Genomic DNA, 18558 nt, shown 5'->3' on the forward strand with positions numbered 1-18558 from the left:
CTTAGCTGCTTGTCTCCATTGAGACTGAGAAGATTAATGCCATACTGTGAATATAATTTATGCAAATCAATAACATTTGCATAGATAGAAGCAGGTTGTGGACTCTTTATTTAAAAAGTTACATAGTTGTATCAACATATTCAGAGAAGACCAGTGTGAATCTACGTTTAATTCCGCTGTCTTTTTGTTAAAAGCACAGCCCTGACTTGTCATGTAGTGTAACTGCCATGCCCCCCGCTAACGCAAATACGCACCACTCAATAGATGCCTTTTGACTGAACAAAAGGCATACACATCCGTTTGTGCTCGAGAGGAGAGGAAACTGCACCTGTCCTATTTTATTTGGCGCTAATAAGGATAATAAGAGCGGAAAAAGAGCTTCTACTGGGACCAGATGAAACCCTTCTCTGCTTTATCAGACTGAAATTAATGGTAACTCCCATCATGTCCCAATCAACTCTTTAAAGTAGTGTATTGTAGTTATTATTGTGCAAAGAAACATCACAATTTAACAATTACTCACTATTATTTACACCAAACAACATTATCAAATAGCTGCCCATTCCTTTGGCATGTGAACAGCTTTATAAAAGCACTTCCTCAATTTTAAAGTCAATGAGACATGAACAGGGTTAACTTTTGGAGTGTAGATTGATTTGAAATAACTGGATACATTTTGCTCTTTGCTTTTATAATTGTATTTCATTTCAATTATATTGTCACTTGACTATAAGCAAATATTAATTCACCAACTAATCTTGACATCCCTACTCCCAAGTTCAAAATAAGACACACTATAACTTTTCTGGTGGAAGGCCTGAAACCTGTTTGTCTCTTTGGAAAATCATGTTATTGTTTTGCTCAAAATGTTCCACAGTATGTCATTATACTTTTTTTTTTCAAGGTATTTTCATCAGCAATAAACACGCAAGATAGAAAGATTTAATGCCATACTGTGGAATATTCCAGGAAAAGTATCTTCATTAAGACAAGACAAGCTGGTGGCTGAGCTCCACTATCCAAAATGTTACGCAGTAGACCTTTAAAATACATTCACAATTGCTGTATCCTCTTATAATTCTCCTCTTTTCCTTTTAGCTCTTCAAATGTCCCATACCATTCCGCGCTCTCTCTCACATGTGCCGTAGGTGGCCACGGGGCGACGCCTGCGCACTGACTATCCCCAAAAACCTCCTCCATAGCCATCCCATAGTGTGGTGAGTAATTCAGCCATAATCCTCCTTTCTCCTCTCCCCTTTTCCCCCTCTCCCCCTCTCTCTCTCTCCCTCTCCCTCTCTCCTCCTCTCCCGTGGACCTATTCATATTCTAATCACAACTTTCCCTTCTCCAACTCAGGCACTCCATCAGAGCCCTCCCAGCCTCAAGCTTTGCACTTTTACTTCCCCCGCTTTTGTGGCCAGTCCCCTTGCTTTTCTTTATAGAGGCGCACCAAAATAAGGTTAGCAAAAAGAGTGGCCAAAAAGGAGGCGAGAACCTGCAAAGAAAAATTCCCTACTTGTGCCGTATTGATGTTGGGAATTCTGTGCAAAGCGTGGCAAGCTAAAAGTTTTGGAGTTGCGTTGTTAAGTGTGGGAAAATTTGAATTCATTTTGGCAACAGGTGTCTAGATTAGAATTATAATGCGTGTGTATATTATTTGTAGTCTGGTGGTTGTGTAAAACATATTAAATGCGATAATATAAGACGGGGAGGCCACTGTGTTAAGACTTGTGTAGATCCAAGTCTCTCTCTCTCTTTTTTGTGGGGAGGGAGCCTTTATTATTCAAAACAGCCTCACAAAAGACTTCCAGTGAGCCTTGCCACATCCCCTGACTTGGACCCATTCAACCGTCCAAGCCTATCAATGACATGTCCCCCCATCAGGGCTCCAATAAAATCAGCCCTTTTCCCATGAAACATCAGCAAACATTTTGACGGCTCTGGCTTTCCCCCCGCTGGATTTCTGGAGACTCTACTACTCCCCCTCCCTTGTTTTTTTTTTTCTTCCTTCACCCCCCACGCACCAACCCACCAATCTCTCCACCACCTCCTCTCCGGGTGCACCCTCCTCAGTTCCTCCTCATCTTCAGTGACGGCTAGTGGTCACGGAAAGAGTAAGAAGGACCAAGAAGGACCTAAGGAACCAAAGGACGCGGGGACACAGAGCAGGGGGAGAGGTAGAGCCGTCTTGGGGCAGTTTTCTCGGAGGGAGCAGGTGCCGTGGATGGGAGAGGATGCACTGCGGGCTACTGGAGGAGCCTGACATGGAATCCACAGGTCAGTGAAGCAAACTCCGGCACTGGGCTGGATTCTTGGATCTGTCCCAATGGATGAGGGGCCTCTAACCGGAGCAAAGAATGTCCAAGTGATTTAAGATAAAATTTAGGAACTTTTCTTATCTTTATCCTACTTAAGTTAAGCAGAAAGTCGTGGTTAAATGAAGAGGCAGCATTCTGAAGGGTTATGAACTAAATTTACAAAAGTCGCATTTTCTACTGGTAATTTCTACTAAATATTTTGGCCATTCCTTCCTTTTCCTTTTTGCAGACCACTCCTTTTGGTCTGAAAAAAATAATCTGTTCAAATAAATTAACGGAAGACCAAATTAACCACATGGGACTATATATTATTTCATAAATTATTAATTATATGAAGCAACAATCCAGTAGATTTTGTGCACCTGCTCTGTCCTTCTACTTTTTAGCATTGTGTGAATAAAGGACAATTCGTCCAAGGATGACAATAATTTTGAGTCATTCCTAAAGCTCCAATGTCGAAGCAAACAAGATTACTTTCCAGAATGTTTAAATCATTATTTGATTTGAGGTTTTAAATTCCTTATTTAAGTGGCCCATTGTCACTTGTTGATCAGATTTAATCCACTTATTTGGATCCCGACTCATCTGTCCCTTTGGCAAATGAAGCTTGAGAAGAATTAGCTTCACTTCAGCGGACTCTCTCTCAGCTGCAGGATTTGGTCTTATAGACTGAGCTTTAAATTTAAGATTTTGAGCCATATTTTTGCTGCTTCTGTATGTAAATAGGCCTGTATGTTATGTTATTAAAACAAAAAATGAATACAAAGGGACAAAATGTATTCCAAAAGTGCGTGGTATAGGAAACATAGCAAAAGAAAATAGGAAATTTAAGTCAGTCTTTTAGATTGAGTTTTATACAAGTTTAAGTTTTGGAGTTTGAGTCATCATCTTAACCAAAATGTTATTTCTGCTTTATGTAACTATCATCGTACCACACCATCCTGTGTGAATCTAACTGAAGGGACAAAATGAATGACAACAGTACATGGTATGGGAAAAGTAGCAAAAATATTGAATTCTGTCAACTGGACTGAAGTTTTTAGAGTGAATAGCAAACATACAGTTTAACTAAAGTGATTGCTAGGACATTGTTTAATACAGTGATACACTTTACTATAGTACAATCAGGGCTGGAGCAACAGGTGTCCTCCCAGGAAATAGTACTATGATTTTAAAATAACATAAAGACATTTTAACCTGCAGAGTTGACGACAAAAATGTTCAAATAAAACGTGAAATTTCTGTATTGTTTTTTTTATGCATTATTAAGTCTCTCTGCTCTTACTCAGTGGTGGACAGCACATCAGTGGTGCTGTTTTCTTGCCAGTGTCAGTGAACAGATAACTTGCTTTGGCGTTATGATACACCATAAAACAATGAATAATAATAGTAATATAAGCTATGATAAAATTAAAAAGGCACGCATTAAAAATAAGGTAAATTAAAATTAAAAATAGACTTTGACTGAATATGTACAAATATACAGTGTGGGCAAAACGACAGTGCAAAGCCTTCAGTGCAGTTAGATGAATTATGTTTCAAATAAGTTTTTAAGGTAGAAATGAGGCGGTGTCAATGGTTTGTGGTGCAGCAGGCTGGCCCATGATGTCCCCAGGCCTTTTGAAGTGAGTGTATTCGCTCTCTGTGGCTCTGGAACAATGCTGGATTCCTGCCGCTCTGCTGAAAACATCTCAAATAGAGCCATGGCTGCTCGGCTGCCCACACAAGCGATTGTTGTCATCTCAGTTTGACACAGTCGTGACCTGTAATGTGTATTCTATAGGCTACGATGGCACTGTTTATGTCACTAGAGGTTTTGTTGTATTTATTTAATTTTTAGGTTTTTAGTTTAGCATTTATCAGTATTCGCAGTTTGAAATCTCAATTCGAATGGATGGAAATTTTTGAAGTTTCCTTTAATTTCCTCCATAAACAACAAAATATTTCATCTTACTCTGGGTAAAAATTCTAACCCTGCAGTTTAAATCTATACAAACATGTTCTGCAATGTGATTCTTGTATTAGTTTGTCAGTTTTAGCCTTTGTGTTAATTCTCTTGGGCGCACTTAAAATATGAACTTTGAACACAATCCTATTATTAAAACATAAATCGCAATTAGAATGCTTGTCAGAAAAATGACAATTGGAAATTTTTCCCAAATCGTTCAGCCCTAGTCACTATAAACACATAAAGATGTTTCTTTTTTGCAAAGTTAAAATCATGATTAAACTACTACTAAGAGAGTAGGACACTTTCAAAACGTACCACTACTCAATACTACTTATAAATAAGAAAATGAATGTAAAACAGTCTAAATTCTTGCTTTGGTGGTATGTTATAGAAATAAACAATGAATAATATTAGTACAATTTTATCTATGATCAGATAAAGGCACAAAATAAGATGTTAAATAAAATAAGCTCTGAATATAAACATAAAAATACATACAGTACGGACATAACTGTACAAAAATATCTGTCAGCATGTCAATCTTTTTGAGTCATTCAAAAAATAAAAAAAAGACTTTGACTGAATATAAACACAAAAATACTTACAGTATGAACAGGACAGCAGTGCGAAACTAACAGTTCAAATGGTTAAAGTATCGTTGAAATGCTAAAAGCTGCTGATTGTGTTTTCAGAGAGCTGGATTGAAAGATGCCTCAATGAGAGCGAGAGCAAACGCTACTCCAGCCACACGTCTCTGGGAAACATGTCCAATGATGAACGTAAGACTCCCATTATGTAAACTAGTCTTTGGTTGTTACAGATAATATGTGTGTAACTTGTACTCCACGCATTTACATTTAAAGTATAGGATTTATTTTGTTCTGCTGTCTGAATTCACTTCTTTTATTTGTCTTCCAGATGAAGAAAAAGAGAATAATAGAGCATCTAAACCACACTCCACACCTGCTACTCTTGAATGGTATGTTTAAGTCTGTAACACAGTGATACACAGTGATATAGTTTTGACAGTTAAACGAGTTGCTGTTGCTAATATCATATTCGTAGCATAGTGTATGTAGTAATTACACTTGTCATGGGATACCAGAGGCTGTTCTTAGTGTCACTGTAAGTTGTAGCATGAATAAAAAGCATTAGCAAATGAGAAGTAGCTGATTGATAAGTCGTATTTTCCATCAACGTATGTCTCATTTTATAAGACCTTTGTTTATTTATTTTATTAAAAGAAAAATATTCATTATAATTGAAATTCTTAATAGTTTAATGCTTTTAATTGACAACAAAACTAATCGCTGTAAAGCTAAAATGCAGCCAGTTTACAGTTTAAAACACAGTTGTACAGTTGGCAGGTTATTACTGAGCAGTCCATTGCACACCTGTATCACATGGGCACTGATGGAACACAAAATAATCAATTAAAGCTAACTGAGATATAAATTCAGATGCAAAATGCCTGTTGACGTAAAACAGGACATGAATTTGTGTTGTAGCATCTCGACAATACATTCTCATGAAAAACACAAGTAATCTTTAGCTGTTTCTATTATCGTTATGTAGTTTAAGAATAAAAACTGGTCAATAATTACAATCAGACATATAAAGAGTACATCCAAAAACTGAATGCGTAACGATTAGATTTAAAATTGCTTTGAATGTGGTAATATTTCTATGTAAGAGTCAACTAATAAACTACATGTAAGATTATATAATGTAATAATACAACAACACACAACTAGTAGGCACTTATTTAATCACCCTAATTTGTTGTACTGCCCCCAAGTGGTCACTTCTGTATTAAATTATGCTTTACATTGATTGTCTTTGCTCTCAATTGAGGCATATCCTAAATAATATATAATTATATAATATGCAGTTTTATCATTACAGTATTCATTTCCAGCTTTATCAAACATACCCAACAATATCTCAATATTTCCTGCTATGTTTCTTCCTCTATTTTAATAAATGAACACAAGACTTCCCTAAAGACATTGCTCTTATTGCAGGTTGGAGGATAACTATGAGATTGCAGAGGGCGTGTGTATTCCCCGAAGTGCCCTCTACATGCACTACCTGGACTTCAGCGAGAAACACGACATGCAGCCCGTGAACGCCGCCAGCTTCGGAAAGGTGCGGGTTTACAAATGCGTCTTATGTGTTTGTTATTTACTCTAGACACATATACAAAATGTCTTCAAGTCATTTAAATATTTTATTGGTTGTAGGGGTGGGCGATATTGCCAAAATCCTAATATATCTTTTTTTTGGATGATCCTGATGACAATATTTAGAGAAATTTGCTAAAAGAAAACATGAGAAGACTGTTCAAATAAACCACATATGTTGAAAAATATTACTTTATAACCTTATTTGACAAATGACACTGCAAGTTTGTTTATACGCATTTTTATAAACTCTTTTGCAGTCATTTTAAATAGTGTTTATTATGCAGAATACACTCACTATTCAGATTTTGCATACCTTCAAATCAACAGCTGGGACAAATATATCATGTATCTATTATTTCATCTCTTATATGTAGTACTTGTATTTGCCATTAGCTTCAGGCTGTAGGATCGGTTATTATTGTTCAATCACTGGATTTTTACTGGATTTATTGCTGTCGGCAAAATATTCTACAACACTTGTGCATTTTGTGCAATTAAGACCAACAAAAAATAACTGAATATGTGAATGACTTACAATTATATTACAGTTCTTCATCAAACTGAGCTCCGACTCACTGAACACAACAGCTATGTCCAGGTGTCTTCATAACCATGGGATGATTCTTTTGTAAATATTCAGTGTTAGTGAAAAGGTGAAAAAGTGAAAAATCAACAATAAACACACATTTGAACTTGTCTTATTAGTGTAATAGGTGAATGGTTTTTAGTTTGTCATTAAAAACATTGTCACTTTGGAGCAAAATTGGCATAGCTTTTATTTTAAGTGCAGTGACAGGTTTCCCAAATTCCTGGAGGCACCTTGAACCTCTCCATGTGAGCGTTTAGTGCCTGGACTGAACCGCTTATCATCATGGGCCCACATCATCGCTGTGAAGCAGGACTCAAACGCAATAACACATAATCTAGAGCCAACCGAGACTGGCTTTGGTCTTTTCCCACAACCCCCAAGGAGTTTAGTGCCCCCCAACTACCCCAAATACCCCACCCCCAATATCACCCCTGCCCGAGCCACCTCCACCCTGCTCCACTCCTGTCGGAAGATATTGAAAAAGAGAAGGGGCCTGGATTAATGTGTAATTAAAGGAAATTTGGAAGGGTGAGATGTTGCGGAATGTTAGATCAGTGGCTAGAGCGGTGTGGGGTGTCCTTTGGGAAGGGTTCATTGATTCGGGACAAAAAAAACGCGAGAGGGCCTGGACTGCCTCCCTGTCTGCTCATTTATCAAGCGAGGCCGGACAGAAACTTCACAGCTTGGCCTCTTTTTTCATCCCACACAATGGAGCGCTACACTGTTTGCTAAAGTTTCGTGCACCGGGAGTCGGACCCAGGAGCCAATCTTCTTTGGACAAAAAGAGAGGAGGAAGAAGGGAGAGAGAGAGGGACATATATATTTATATATATATATATATATATATATATATATATATATATATATATATATATATATATAGAGAGAGAGAGAGAGAGAGAGAGAGAGAGAGAGAGAGAGAGAGAGAGAGAGAGAGAGAGAGAGAGAGAGAGAGAGAGAGAGAGAGAGAGAGAGAGAGAGAGAGAGAGAGAGAGAGAGAGAGAGAGAGAGAGAGAGAGAGAGAGAGAGAGAGAGAGGAAGAGAGGGAAGGAAGAGCAGGAGGAGTGAAGACGGCCGGATGATTCAGAGGACACTGTGGAGAAGCGTTAAAATCCAGAATGTCATAAATGGATGTGTCTAAACTCTTTTTTTCCTTTAAGAACACCCCATGGCTACAGATATGAGATTTTCAAAATTCCCTCAAAGACTATGACTTTGGTATTTAGCCCCTTAGAATTGTCATACTACTTGTCCAAATTACAGTTATATATCTTGCATTGTTATGAATTGAATACATATTTACAACAAATACACTTGTCAAAATGGAAAAGTGGAAATAGTAAATGTAATACATGTGTTGTTAAATCTTTAACTTTTTTATGGAAAATGCATTTAAATTGTATTTAAATAATCTGTTCATTCAGTTTTGCTGTATGCAGACTGTGAGCCAGGTTTTTCACTGAATCTGAGAAAGATGATATAAAAGCCATGTTAGCTAATGTTGACTAGACACAAAAAATACAAAAAAAGTTGCCATTAATTACTATAGTATATTAGCATTTTAATAGGGACACTTTGTAAAAATGTGTTGTAAATTACCGCAGTTGTTTAAAACTACATATGATTTTCCAAGTAACAATTTTGTATTTTCCTTCCACAGATCATACGACAACAGTTTCCAGCATTAACCACCAGACGACTGGGCACAAGAGGACAGTCTAAGTAAATCAACTAAACATTATAATGTCTTATCTACCATATCCACACATTTACAACACGTTTTCTGATCGATCCAGGTACCACTATTATGGCATCGCTGTCAAGGAGACGTCCCAGTATTACGACGTGATGTACTCTAAAAAAGGCGCGGCTTGGGTGAACGAAACGGGCAAAAAAGAAGTCACCAAGCAGACAGTGGCGTATTCACCGCGCTCCAAACTCGGAACGCTTCTGCCAGAATTCCCAAATGTCAAAGACCTAAATTTGCCCGCCAGCCTGCCAGAAGAGAGGGTACTAGTTTTAAAAGTCTATGCTTACAACTTCTCCCCCCTCCTTCCCCTGTTTTGGTCCCATCTCACCATCAACGTACCCCCTCTGGTTAGACCCCTTTATCCAAGAAGGACCTTAAAGATTTATATGCTGGCTTCTCACTAACTCTTAATCTTTGGGGGGAGATAATGAGATCTAGGTATGGACAAAGGACATGCACTGGCTGTCCGGCTTTTAAAGAGGGGCCATGATTTTAAATGTTGTTTTTTTTTTCCTGATCTCTAAAGCTCATTTTATACCCCTTCGCTTCAGCTCAGACCTTTAATGCTCGTTTATTGGTTCACTTGCTTTGTGTGAGATTTATTTTCTTGTTTTTGTAACACGTTTAAGTTTCCCACCGTGGAAAGTAAATGGTACATTTGGTTTTTTTTTTAAATATTTGCCTTAAAAGTGTTGTGTTCTCTGCAGGTGTCGACGTTTATCATGATGTACAGAACGCACTGTCAGAGGATACTGGACACTGTCATTCGAGCCAATTTTGATGAGGCAAGATGTTTTATTTTATTTTGTTCTTGAACTTTAAAGGCACAGATATTTGTGGACATTTCTGCCACAAATTTCCCCCATACATCAGTACGAAGTATGATGGTGTAACTCTTAAAGATGGGATGACAATTATTAAAGGTGCACTATGTAACTTTTTCGGTAGAGAGCCATTTGCTTGACTCAGTTGAGATAGAAGAGTTTAATGCCATATTGTGGAACATTATCTGTAAACAACATCTCCATGGAGAGAGGCAGGTGGTGGGTCCTCCATGTACAATAGGTAAAATCCTCCAACTAAGAAAGTCCTGCTTGCTCAAGCTTGGCTCAAGATCTGGGGGTACGTCTCCACTGCTCCTGACAGGGTGTCCCAGCGGCATTGAAGAATGGGTCAAATGCAGAAGACGAATTTCCCTACAGGGGCAGCAAAGTGTTCCTTAAACTGTACCTTTACCAGAAAAGTTACACAGGACACCTTTAAAATAAAAATACAGTTCATAAACCTCAAAGTCGTGTATGTTTTTTGCAGGTCCAAAGTTTTCTGCTGCACTTTTGGCAGGGCATGCCCCCTCACATGTTGCCTGTGTTGGGGTCTCCCACTGTGGTCAACATCGTGGGCGTCTGTGACTCCATCCTCTACAAGGCCATCTCTGGGGTACTCATGCCCACTGTACTCCAAGCACTGCCTGACAGGTACAAAACTACAGCACCTGTTTAGAAATCAAACATTATGTGACTGTTTGTTAGATATCAGCAAGACTGTTGAGTTTAAAAATGAAATAAGTGATCTTTTTGATAAGTTTGAATTTTCTAATAACCAGTTGTATGATGGAAAATGCTTTAAAATTAACATTAAGATTAACACAGGATATTTCTCTTTCATACATGCATTATTTAATTGTATTTAATCATATTTGAAGCCAGAAACCTTTTAGTGCACTGCATATTCATATATTATTTTAACTTTATTCTTTTTATATTTTAGTTTGACTCAGGTTATACGAAAATTTGCCAAACAACTCGACGAGTGGCTTAAAATTGCACTTCACGACCTCCCTGAAAACCTGAGGAATATCAAATTTGAATGCAAGTTTGTTTTTATACTTGACTAATCACAATATGATCTGTCTCTTATACCCGTCACATACAGTTAACCACTTATTCCTTCTTTTCTAGTGTCCAGGAGGTTTTCTCAAATTTTAAAGCGGCAAACATCATTGAATCACCTATGCCAGGTGCCTATCACTGCCTCAAATTTTAATAAAAATCCCTATAAGCTAACACTGATAAGAGAATAAGAGATATGGCTGTGCATGTGTTGTAATATTGTAGATTTATCTGTTTTCAGGCTTCGCGGACGGTGATAAACAGCGCAGACATCACGTTTCAAATGCTGGAGGACTGGAGGAATGTGGACTTGAACAGCATTACCAAGCAGACACTTTACACGATGGAGGACTCACAGGACGAGCACCGGCTGCTTATTATACACTGTAAGTCTATATCTACACACAATTAGCACATGTCCATAACCAGGGCACGACAATATGGCCTGTGTGTGTATAACGGTATAAAAACTAAAATGTGTTAACCATACAACTGAAGCTAGACTTAAGACTTAAATATGCGCTGTGTATCTTTTCTCCACCTGCTTGCCTCCGTACAGATGGAAGCTTTGATTGAATGTTCCACGGTATGGCATTAAATTTCACAGTGAGAGTGTTTTTCAAGGGATTCAATAAAAACACCCATAATGAAGTACTGTAAATGCTAGAAAGATGTGTTTAATGACATAACTGTGGTCCATTCCAGGCAAAGCAATAACAGCTCCATAGCGACGAGCAGGTGAAAAACAAACCCACTAGAAAGGTTACACAGTGCATTTGCTTAATAACCCTGCTTAGGCTCTCCTTACTTCTTTTCTTTGTCATTCTTAGCCTATGGAGAGCCTATGTAGCAATTAGCTGCCATCTTTGTTTACCTCCTCTCACAGTGAAATTAGAGGAAAATCAGCTGCAGATTTTTTCATTATATAATACGTTATAGAATTCATATTACTCCAACGCAAACAAATGCCTACATCAGAATCAGAATCAGAAGACTTTTATTGCCATCATTACATCATGAGGAACATAAAATGGCCCAGTCCCATCCATACCTATAGACACACACAAAACAATATGCAAAGAACAATTATTCCCACGACCAGCAGAGTCCAGTCATAATGATGGAGACCAAAAGGTTAAACAAGTTCAGTTCTCTCAGCTACACCCTGCGGAGCACCTCCTATTCACTCCTCTGCACTGGTCCTATGGGGTCAGAGATGGTCAAACTGCATTTTGCTAACTGGCATTGATTCGCTGATGTTTTGTGTTATATAGTTTTTTGTGTGATTAATTGTTTATATGTAATTTTTGCCTTTTCACAGTATATCAGGAATTTGATCGTTTGTTGGAAGAGCAGTCTCCCATCGAGGCTTACATAGACTGGCTGGATGCCATGGTGGACCGCTGCGTTGTCAGGGTCAGTGTGCCATCTCTATGTAGTGTCTAGTATCTATGGGTTGCAAAGTAACAAAAAATAAAAAATAGGATCACCACCATATGCTTATAATATTAACAGTTCAAAACAATATATTCTATATTTTGACTGAGGGCAGATCAGAATTTGATGTGTTTTGTGTTAATATCTCTAATAACTGGGCCTGTTCACATGAAACAAAAACAGGTACAAAGTGAATCATGTTTTCAGTAAAGATAAAGAAAAAAATATTATATATTTTTTACAATAGCTTAAAAAAGTGCTGGCATTATTCAGTCACAAAAAAACAAGATTATTATGGCAATTTTGTGAAGCCAATCTTTAACAAATGATGATAAGATTCAACATTTGTGCTTTTTTCTGTTTAGATATTTTTATGAAAACAATGAATCTTCCATAGAGTTGCATAGTCCCCTGCCCTGCAACTTATGACCTCAAATTGTAGAACATGAACACAACCCACAACTAACACTTAGTATCTATTATAAGACATTTGTTTTAAATTCCACTATAACGTTTACATGGATACTTTAAATGACTCTGTACATTGCTGTTGTGTTTTACTTTAACTGTGCAGTTTGTTTTTTACCTCCAAAGAGACACCTGTAACTCAAAGCCCCTCCCCTATCTGTTATGGAGGCACTTCGGGTGCAATCCTCCCAGTTAATGATGTCTTCAGGCTTCCCATTTGCGTCCATTATGTGCCAGATATGGGCTTGTAAAATCTGGTCGTCCTGGCAACGTCTTGGATTGCCTAGACAATAGTTCAATAGGAAGGCGTGTCCCCGGGGGCAAATTAAATAGTTGACTTGTTGACATGTTTTTCGTTGGTGAGGGTTAAGCCCCAGTACGGACCTAGGGGTTAAAACTACCCGGGACCCCCACCCATCCCCCTCTTTTCTCATGGAAATGCTCTCACTAGGTGGCATTGAAGAGGCCCGGCTGCTTGAAGAAGGTGGCGCAACAGTTCCTGCTGATGTGGTCATGTTTTGGTACCAGAGTCATTCGGGATATGACCCTCCACAGTGCCCCAAGCTTTGGTGAGACACTAATTGAATTATTACTGAAACCAATACTATAAAAGAGATAACCAAATAAACTACAATATCTATATAAACTCCTGCTGTGCCTAGGATGACCACTAAGCAAGATGAATCATGAATCGCAATTTAAACTATTAACCCTGTAGTTTAGATCTGTGCAAACATGTTCTGAAATATTATCCTTTTATTAGTTTGTCAGTTCATGATTCAGTGTTTTTGTCAATTCTTCTGGATGCGTTTAAAATGTTAACTTAAACATAAGTTGTAAATCTAATCTCAGTGCTTGTCAGAATCATTATAATTAGATAATCGATATCGTTCAATCCTAGTGACCACCTGTGCCTCTTTTGATTGTCCCGTACAGCCATTTCCCACTTATTTAGAGATTATCCCACCTTTTCGCACGATATTTTCTTGCGAATAAATCAAGATTTTTTGGGCTTTTGGTATTTAGGGTTGTAATATGTTTGAACCTATTTCTATTTGAATCTGTATTTCTATTGATAAAAACTAAAAATCATATGGTGTTTTTTCTGTTATTAGCTATCATCTTAAATTTCCCAAGTTTGTCCTTTCTGTTCCTCCAGTCAATAACTTGTTCCTCTTTTTCTACAATTAGAAGTGATCACCTTAAGTGCAAGTACATGTGTCTTACTTTATTAGTTTTCTGTTTACAAGTGTAGTTTAACGTTGTAAAATAAATGATTCTCTTGGCTTCGATGTCCCCTTTGCCCTTGTCTAAATATCAAAGACACAGATGGTTGCAGTGTTTTGATAAAGCAGGTTTTCTCTGCACAAACGGCTAATTAACAAAAGCGCTCCTCCCCTTCCCCGATGTGTTTGTCCGTCTTTTCCATTTTATGAGTGGTCAGTATAGCTCCCGCTCCCTGAATAGTCCAAAGTGTTTATTATGCACACGGCAGCAGCAGTCTCCAGTACAATGACACAGTTGTGACACAGCCTTCTCAGCTGTACGACCTCAGGGTCACTTGACATATTTCTGCCAATAACTTCATCAGGCATATTTCAGTAATGTCTGCCATGCTTATGTGGCGGATATGATGTAATAGGAAATGTAATTGGAAAATATTTTAAAAAACATTTAATATTTGAAAGCATGTATAGATCAGTACGATAATCTAGTGGACTAGGCTAGGGCTGCACGATTTTGGAAAATACCAAATTGCGAATTTTTTTTTCTGGCAATTGTTGCAGTTGCAATTAGATTTGCAATTTCTGTTTTATTAGCTGTCTGTTCAAAGTACGCATTTTGACAAAAAAGACTGAAATATGATCTGACAAACTGACACAAGAATCACCTTTCAGAACATGTTTGCACAGATCTAAACTACAGGGTTAGTATGCAGGTTTTATGCCGAATTTGATAGAATATTTATATATGATGTTTATTGAGGAAATTTTGGTACTTCAAAAATTGCAACCTGTGTGATTTGCTAATTGCGTCCATTCGAATTACATTTTCGATTTGATTGCAATTAATGTAGCAGCTTTAATTTAGGTCAGTGTTTCCCGACCAGGGGTATGGCAATGGTTACAGATTTTAAAAGGTGAAATTGAATAATATTTGAATAATAATAAAAATGTATCTTTATAATATATATTGTAAAATGTTTTGGAGAATTTTGGACATTAATATAATAAAAACAAGAAAATATAATAGTAATAATTGTCAGTATACTACTATATTAAATAGATGTATTTGCCTAGGCTCTGTTCCTGGCTTCCCAACTCCAACAATTAGCAATCCAAAGTGTCTCCTTTCCCCATTTTATGGTTAAATCTCCTGTCTAATTAAGCCAATGGGCCAAAATAAGTAATAAAAAGAAAAAAATAATAAAATGCATGTATATAAAACATACTGTATTTTTTTTTTTTTTCCACAGGATCCTTTCATTTGATCCATCTCATGTTTGATGACTATGTGCTTTATCTGATGGAGTCTCTGCACTGCCAGGAGAGAGCAAATGACCTCATGAGGGCAATGAAGGGCGACGGCACAGGTTAGTCCTAAAATAAATGTTAAATATATAGTGAACAATATACATCATGTACATCAAATTCATTAAATTGCTTAGGTTTAAAGTTTAAAATTAAGTTAAGGACTTCAGTCTAGGTGCTTCAGATATTTTGACCCTCACATTCTCACTATAAAGCAGATTTTTGGAGTTATAAGACTATTAAAATGATCAATCTCATGGGGCGACAGTGGCTCAGTGGTTAGAGTGTTGGTCCCCCAACCCGAAGGTCGGACGATCGAGTCCTGCTCGAACCAAGTTCTGTCGTTGTGTCCTTAGGCAAGACACTTCACCCGCATTGCCTAGTATGAAAGTGGTGTGTGCGTGAATGATAGGTGGTGGTCGGAGGGGCCGATGGCGCAGAATGGCAGCCTTGCTTCTGTCAGTCTCCCCAGGGCAGCTGTGGCTACAATAGTAGCTTACCATCACCAAGTGTGGAAATGAATGAATAATGACTATAGTGTAGAGCTTTGAGAGGCTTTGACAAGCCTGTAAAGCACATTACAAGTGTAAGGCATTATTATTATTATTATTATTATTATCTAATGTCTTTCTGATCATGGTTCCTCAGATTACTCACATCCGATTTTGTGGTTTGCATGGCATTTTAGTAATCTTAAATATTCAGAACTCACATAATAATCAGATTGTGATGTGCATGTATAGCCACTGTTTATTATCCTAAAGTAATATCCACATGTTTAGACCCATCTTTAAACTTACACTGCACTTTCAGCAGAGCGCGAGGAGGACTTCACGCGCACAGAGACAACTCCCACCCCTCCCTCTCCAGGCCCGTACTCCCCTGCTCGCTCAGTCCATTCTGTGGGGGTCTCTTCCACTGGCTCTCCCACAGCGGCTGTATCTCCTGAGTACCCTGGAGTACCCACTACCACAGGTGAGGCTCTGCTCATTCCTCCATCACACAGAACACCAAATGTAGCTCTGCCGCTACAACACGGTCTCCTCTGTGTCTACATATGTGTCTGCCAGGCGCTGTTCAGTCATATACCTGGTCCCTTACATACACAGTGACTACTGCAGGAGGCTCCTCTGCAGAGGCGGGTCATCAGCTGTCCTGTATGAGGAGCAGTGCCCCAGCCCCGCCCCCATCCTCTGCCCACCGAGTGCCAGTCTACAGAGAGGAGCATGGGTAAGAATACTGTTACAAACACATGCACTTTTATTAACAGGTTTAAAAATAACTAAAATAATCAATTGTGTAGGTATACTGGGAGTTACAACTATGGTGGTTATCCAAACCAGCACCCTCACACTATCCAGAGCCAGTACCCGAGTCTGGGACATGAGCCTCCAATCGCAGCTCCTCTGCACTACTCTGCTTACCACCGCTCATCTGCACAGGTCAGTCCTCTCTGGGAAACTATTTTAAATTATTATTATTTAAATCCTCTTAACAACAAAAGTATACATTTTCTAAGGGGAATTTACTCTTAAATTATTTTTGTAAATTTTGACCTCATTTACCAGACATTCAGTTGCTAGGCCTTTCTGCACTTTGGCCTTAGTGTTTATTCTGCCTAAAACTTCAAACTGTAAACTCTCCACTGAAAGACAAATGTCCAAAAGGCTGTTACTCTATAATCTCTTAATCTTTGTCACTGGTCAGTGGAGGACTCAATGCAGATTAATAAAATATTGTCATTCAATGGTCTCTTTTCTCTTTTATACTTGTGAACCAGAAGCAGCTGAGCTGTGTGTGACCTGCCCTGACCATCTTTTTCCATGGCGTGATGCCTGATAATGAATTTGCCTGTGTTTATATTTAGTGCGAAAAAGGAAAAGGCTCCTATTTTCTCTCTTTTTGGTCTGTGCTAAAATCTGCACAATGCCGGTGCTTTGTCTGTGTAGGAAGTTGCTAATATAGCTGAAACTGTCTGCAGTATTTTAGCTAACAAGCGGATGCCTAGAGCAATCACAATGAGCATGTTCTGAAAACTCCTCCTATTAGCACTAAAACTAGACATTATAATGCAGAGTAATTTAACTAGCACCATGATTTCCATTGACAGGAAATTACCATTTGCAGGGTCAGTATAGTTTGTGCCTCAGAGTCCACACAATCTTAAATCTCAGTCTTGCTTAGAATAGAGGTTAGCTAAGGTTACAGCTTTTGTCCTTTTTGAATACTGAGTATTGAGATGTTTATTTGTAAACAAGTGTCTGAAGCAGTTGCAGTTTAACCCTCTCATGTGTTTCCAGTACCAGCTCAATGGGCAGATGTCAAGGATGGAGCCATGTCTAATGGGCAGCACTCCTCGTTTGCACCCGGCACCTGTCGCCCCCCGGTGGCCAGATGTGTCTCCAGCCAACAGCTGTTACACCAGCCCACCTATGCATTCATCTCGCTACACTGCCTCTGGGGACATGTACTCACCGATTGGATCACGAAGAAACACTGAATATGAGCACTCACAACATTTCCCGGGCTTTGCCTACATTAATGGAGAGGCCACAACAGGCTGGGCCAAATAACCACTGGACTTAAGCAGTGCTGTTTCTACTCAAAGCTTGAAGAAGCCTAAGTGAAGGCTAAGCAGCCATGTGGTGGATCATGATCATGTATTGGGAAAGCTGAATGGGTGTATTGACAATTAAAGAAATCTTGTAGATTTTTTTGTATTGATTAAATAAATGATAACGATTGTCCAAACCTGCAGCAAAATCATTTTGAGAGTGCAATGCTGCTACCAAGATGTGCCTTTGAGTTTTGGAATGTACCTGTGCTCTGGCTCTATGGTCAGGGCTGTCTCATTTGGACCAGCAAAGTACCATGGGTCTGTGTTTGTTGACACTTCTGCCTTAATGTATTCAGACAGTTCAAACACACAACTCTACAACAGCAGTGAGCTCATGGGTTTTGTATTGTTTTTTTTATGTGCTGTGTAAAACAGCTAAGTGACTGTATGATGTCATCTCTGTTGTTTTGTGTGACAATATATAAATATATATATATATATATATAACTATATAGTATGTATTTTGTGTAACTTTGTAACATGTTTTTATGGCTAGTGAAAGATGCATTAACCTAGGGTTGTGTGTTTTTACAATGCATTCAAATCTGAGGACCTATTACCCTATGGGTATTTGTACAAAAGAAAATTATACATATGTACAGTATGATGAAGTCTTGTAACTTTCTGTAAATAAAAGCACTGTAAGCTGTCTTTATGCAGTGTTAAACTGATGTTTGAGATGGAAAGAAAATGAACTCAAAACAGAGACTGGTTCAGTTTTTTGTGTTCCCATGTATCCTACTTTTTCTAAAGTTAAAGACTTTTAGACGTGCCCTAATTTATTTATTACAATAAACGTATCATTACAATGACACGCATTTC

General features: G+C 38.3%; 1 protein-coding gene across 3 annotated transcripts; it reads left to right on the forward strand.

Annotated features, from left to right (window-relative positions):
- The first annotated feature begins 2102 nt into the window (after positions 1–2102).
- Positions 2103–17791, forward strand: rfx4 (regulatory factor X, 4). 3 transcript variants are annotated; one of them, XM_033968784.2, is made up of 18 exons: positions 2103–2277; positions 4962–5048; positions 5188–5248; positions 6294–6417; positions 8705–8766; positions 8841–9054; positions 9502–9579; positions 10106–10269; positions 10562–10662; positions 10753–10811; positions 10925–11069; positions 12005–12099; positions 13040–13157; positions 15065–15181; positions 15933–16094; positions 16190–16349; positions 16423–16561; positions 17420–17791. In XM_033968784.2, the coding sequence occupies exons 1-18, from the start codon at positions 2235–2237 to the stop codon at positions 17690–17692; spliced, it is 2202 nt and encodes a 733-aa protein (XP_033824675.1). In that variant the 5' UTR covers positions 2103–2234; the 3' UTR covers positions 17693–17791. The 3 variants fall into 3 exon arrangements, with proteins under 3 accessions (XP_033824675.1, XP_033824674.1, XP_055078568.1); XM_033968783.2 differs by having other exon boundaries at positions 16229–16349; XM_055222593.1 differs by having other exon boundaries at positions 15936–16094.
- The last annotated feature ends 767 nt before the right edge of the window (positions 17792–18558 follow it).

Source organism: Periophthalmus magnuspinnatus, chromosome 6, assembly GCF_009829125.3.
Source record: "Periophthalmus magnuspinnatus isolate fPerMag1 chromosome 6, fPerMag1.2.pri, whole genome shotgun sequence".
In the NCBI taxonomy this organism is placed as follows: domain Eukaryota; kingdom Metazoa; phylum Chordata; class Actinopteri; order Gobiiformes; family Gobiidae; genus Periophthalmus; species Periophthalmus magnuspinnatus.

Coding starts and splice junctions, on each gene's coding strand:
- rfx4 (XM_033968784.2), top strand. CDS start 2,235: ATGCACTGCGGGCTACTGGAGGAGCCTGACATGGAATCCACAG. Junction 9,055..9,501: donor CCAGCCTGCCAGAAGAGAGG/GTACTAGTTTTA, acceptor TGTTCTCTGCAG/GTGTCGACGTTTATCATGAT. Junction 12,100..13,039: donor TGGACCGCTGCGTTGTCAGG/GTCAGTGTGCCA, acceptor TGCTCTCACTAG/GTGGCATTGAAGAGGCCCGG.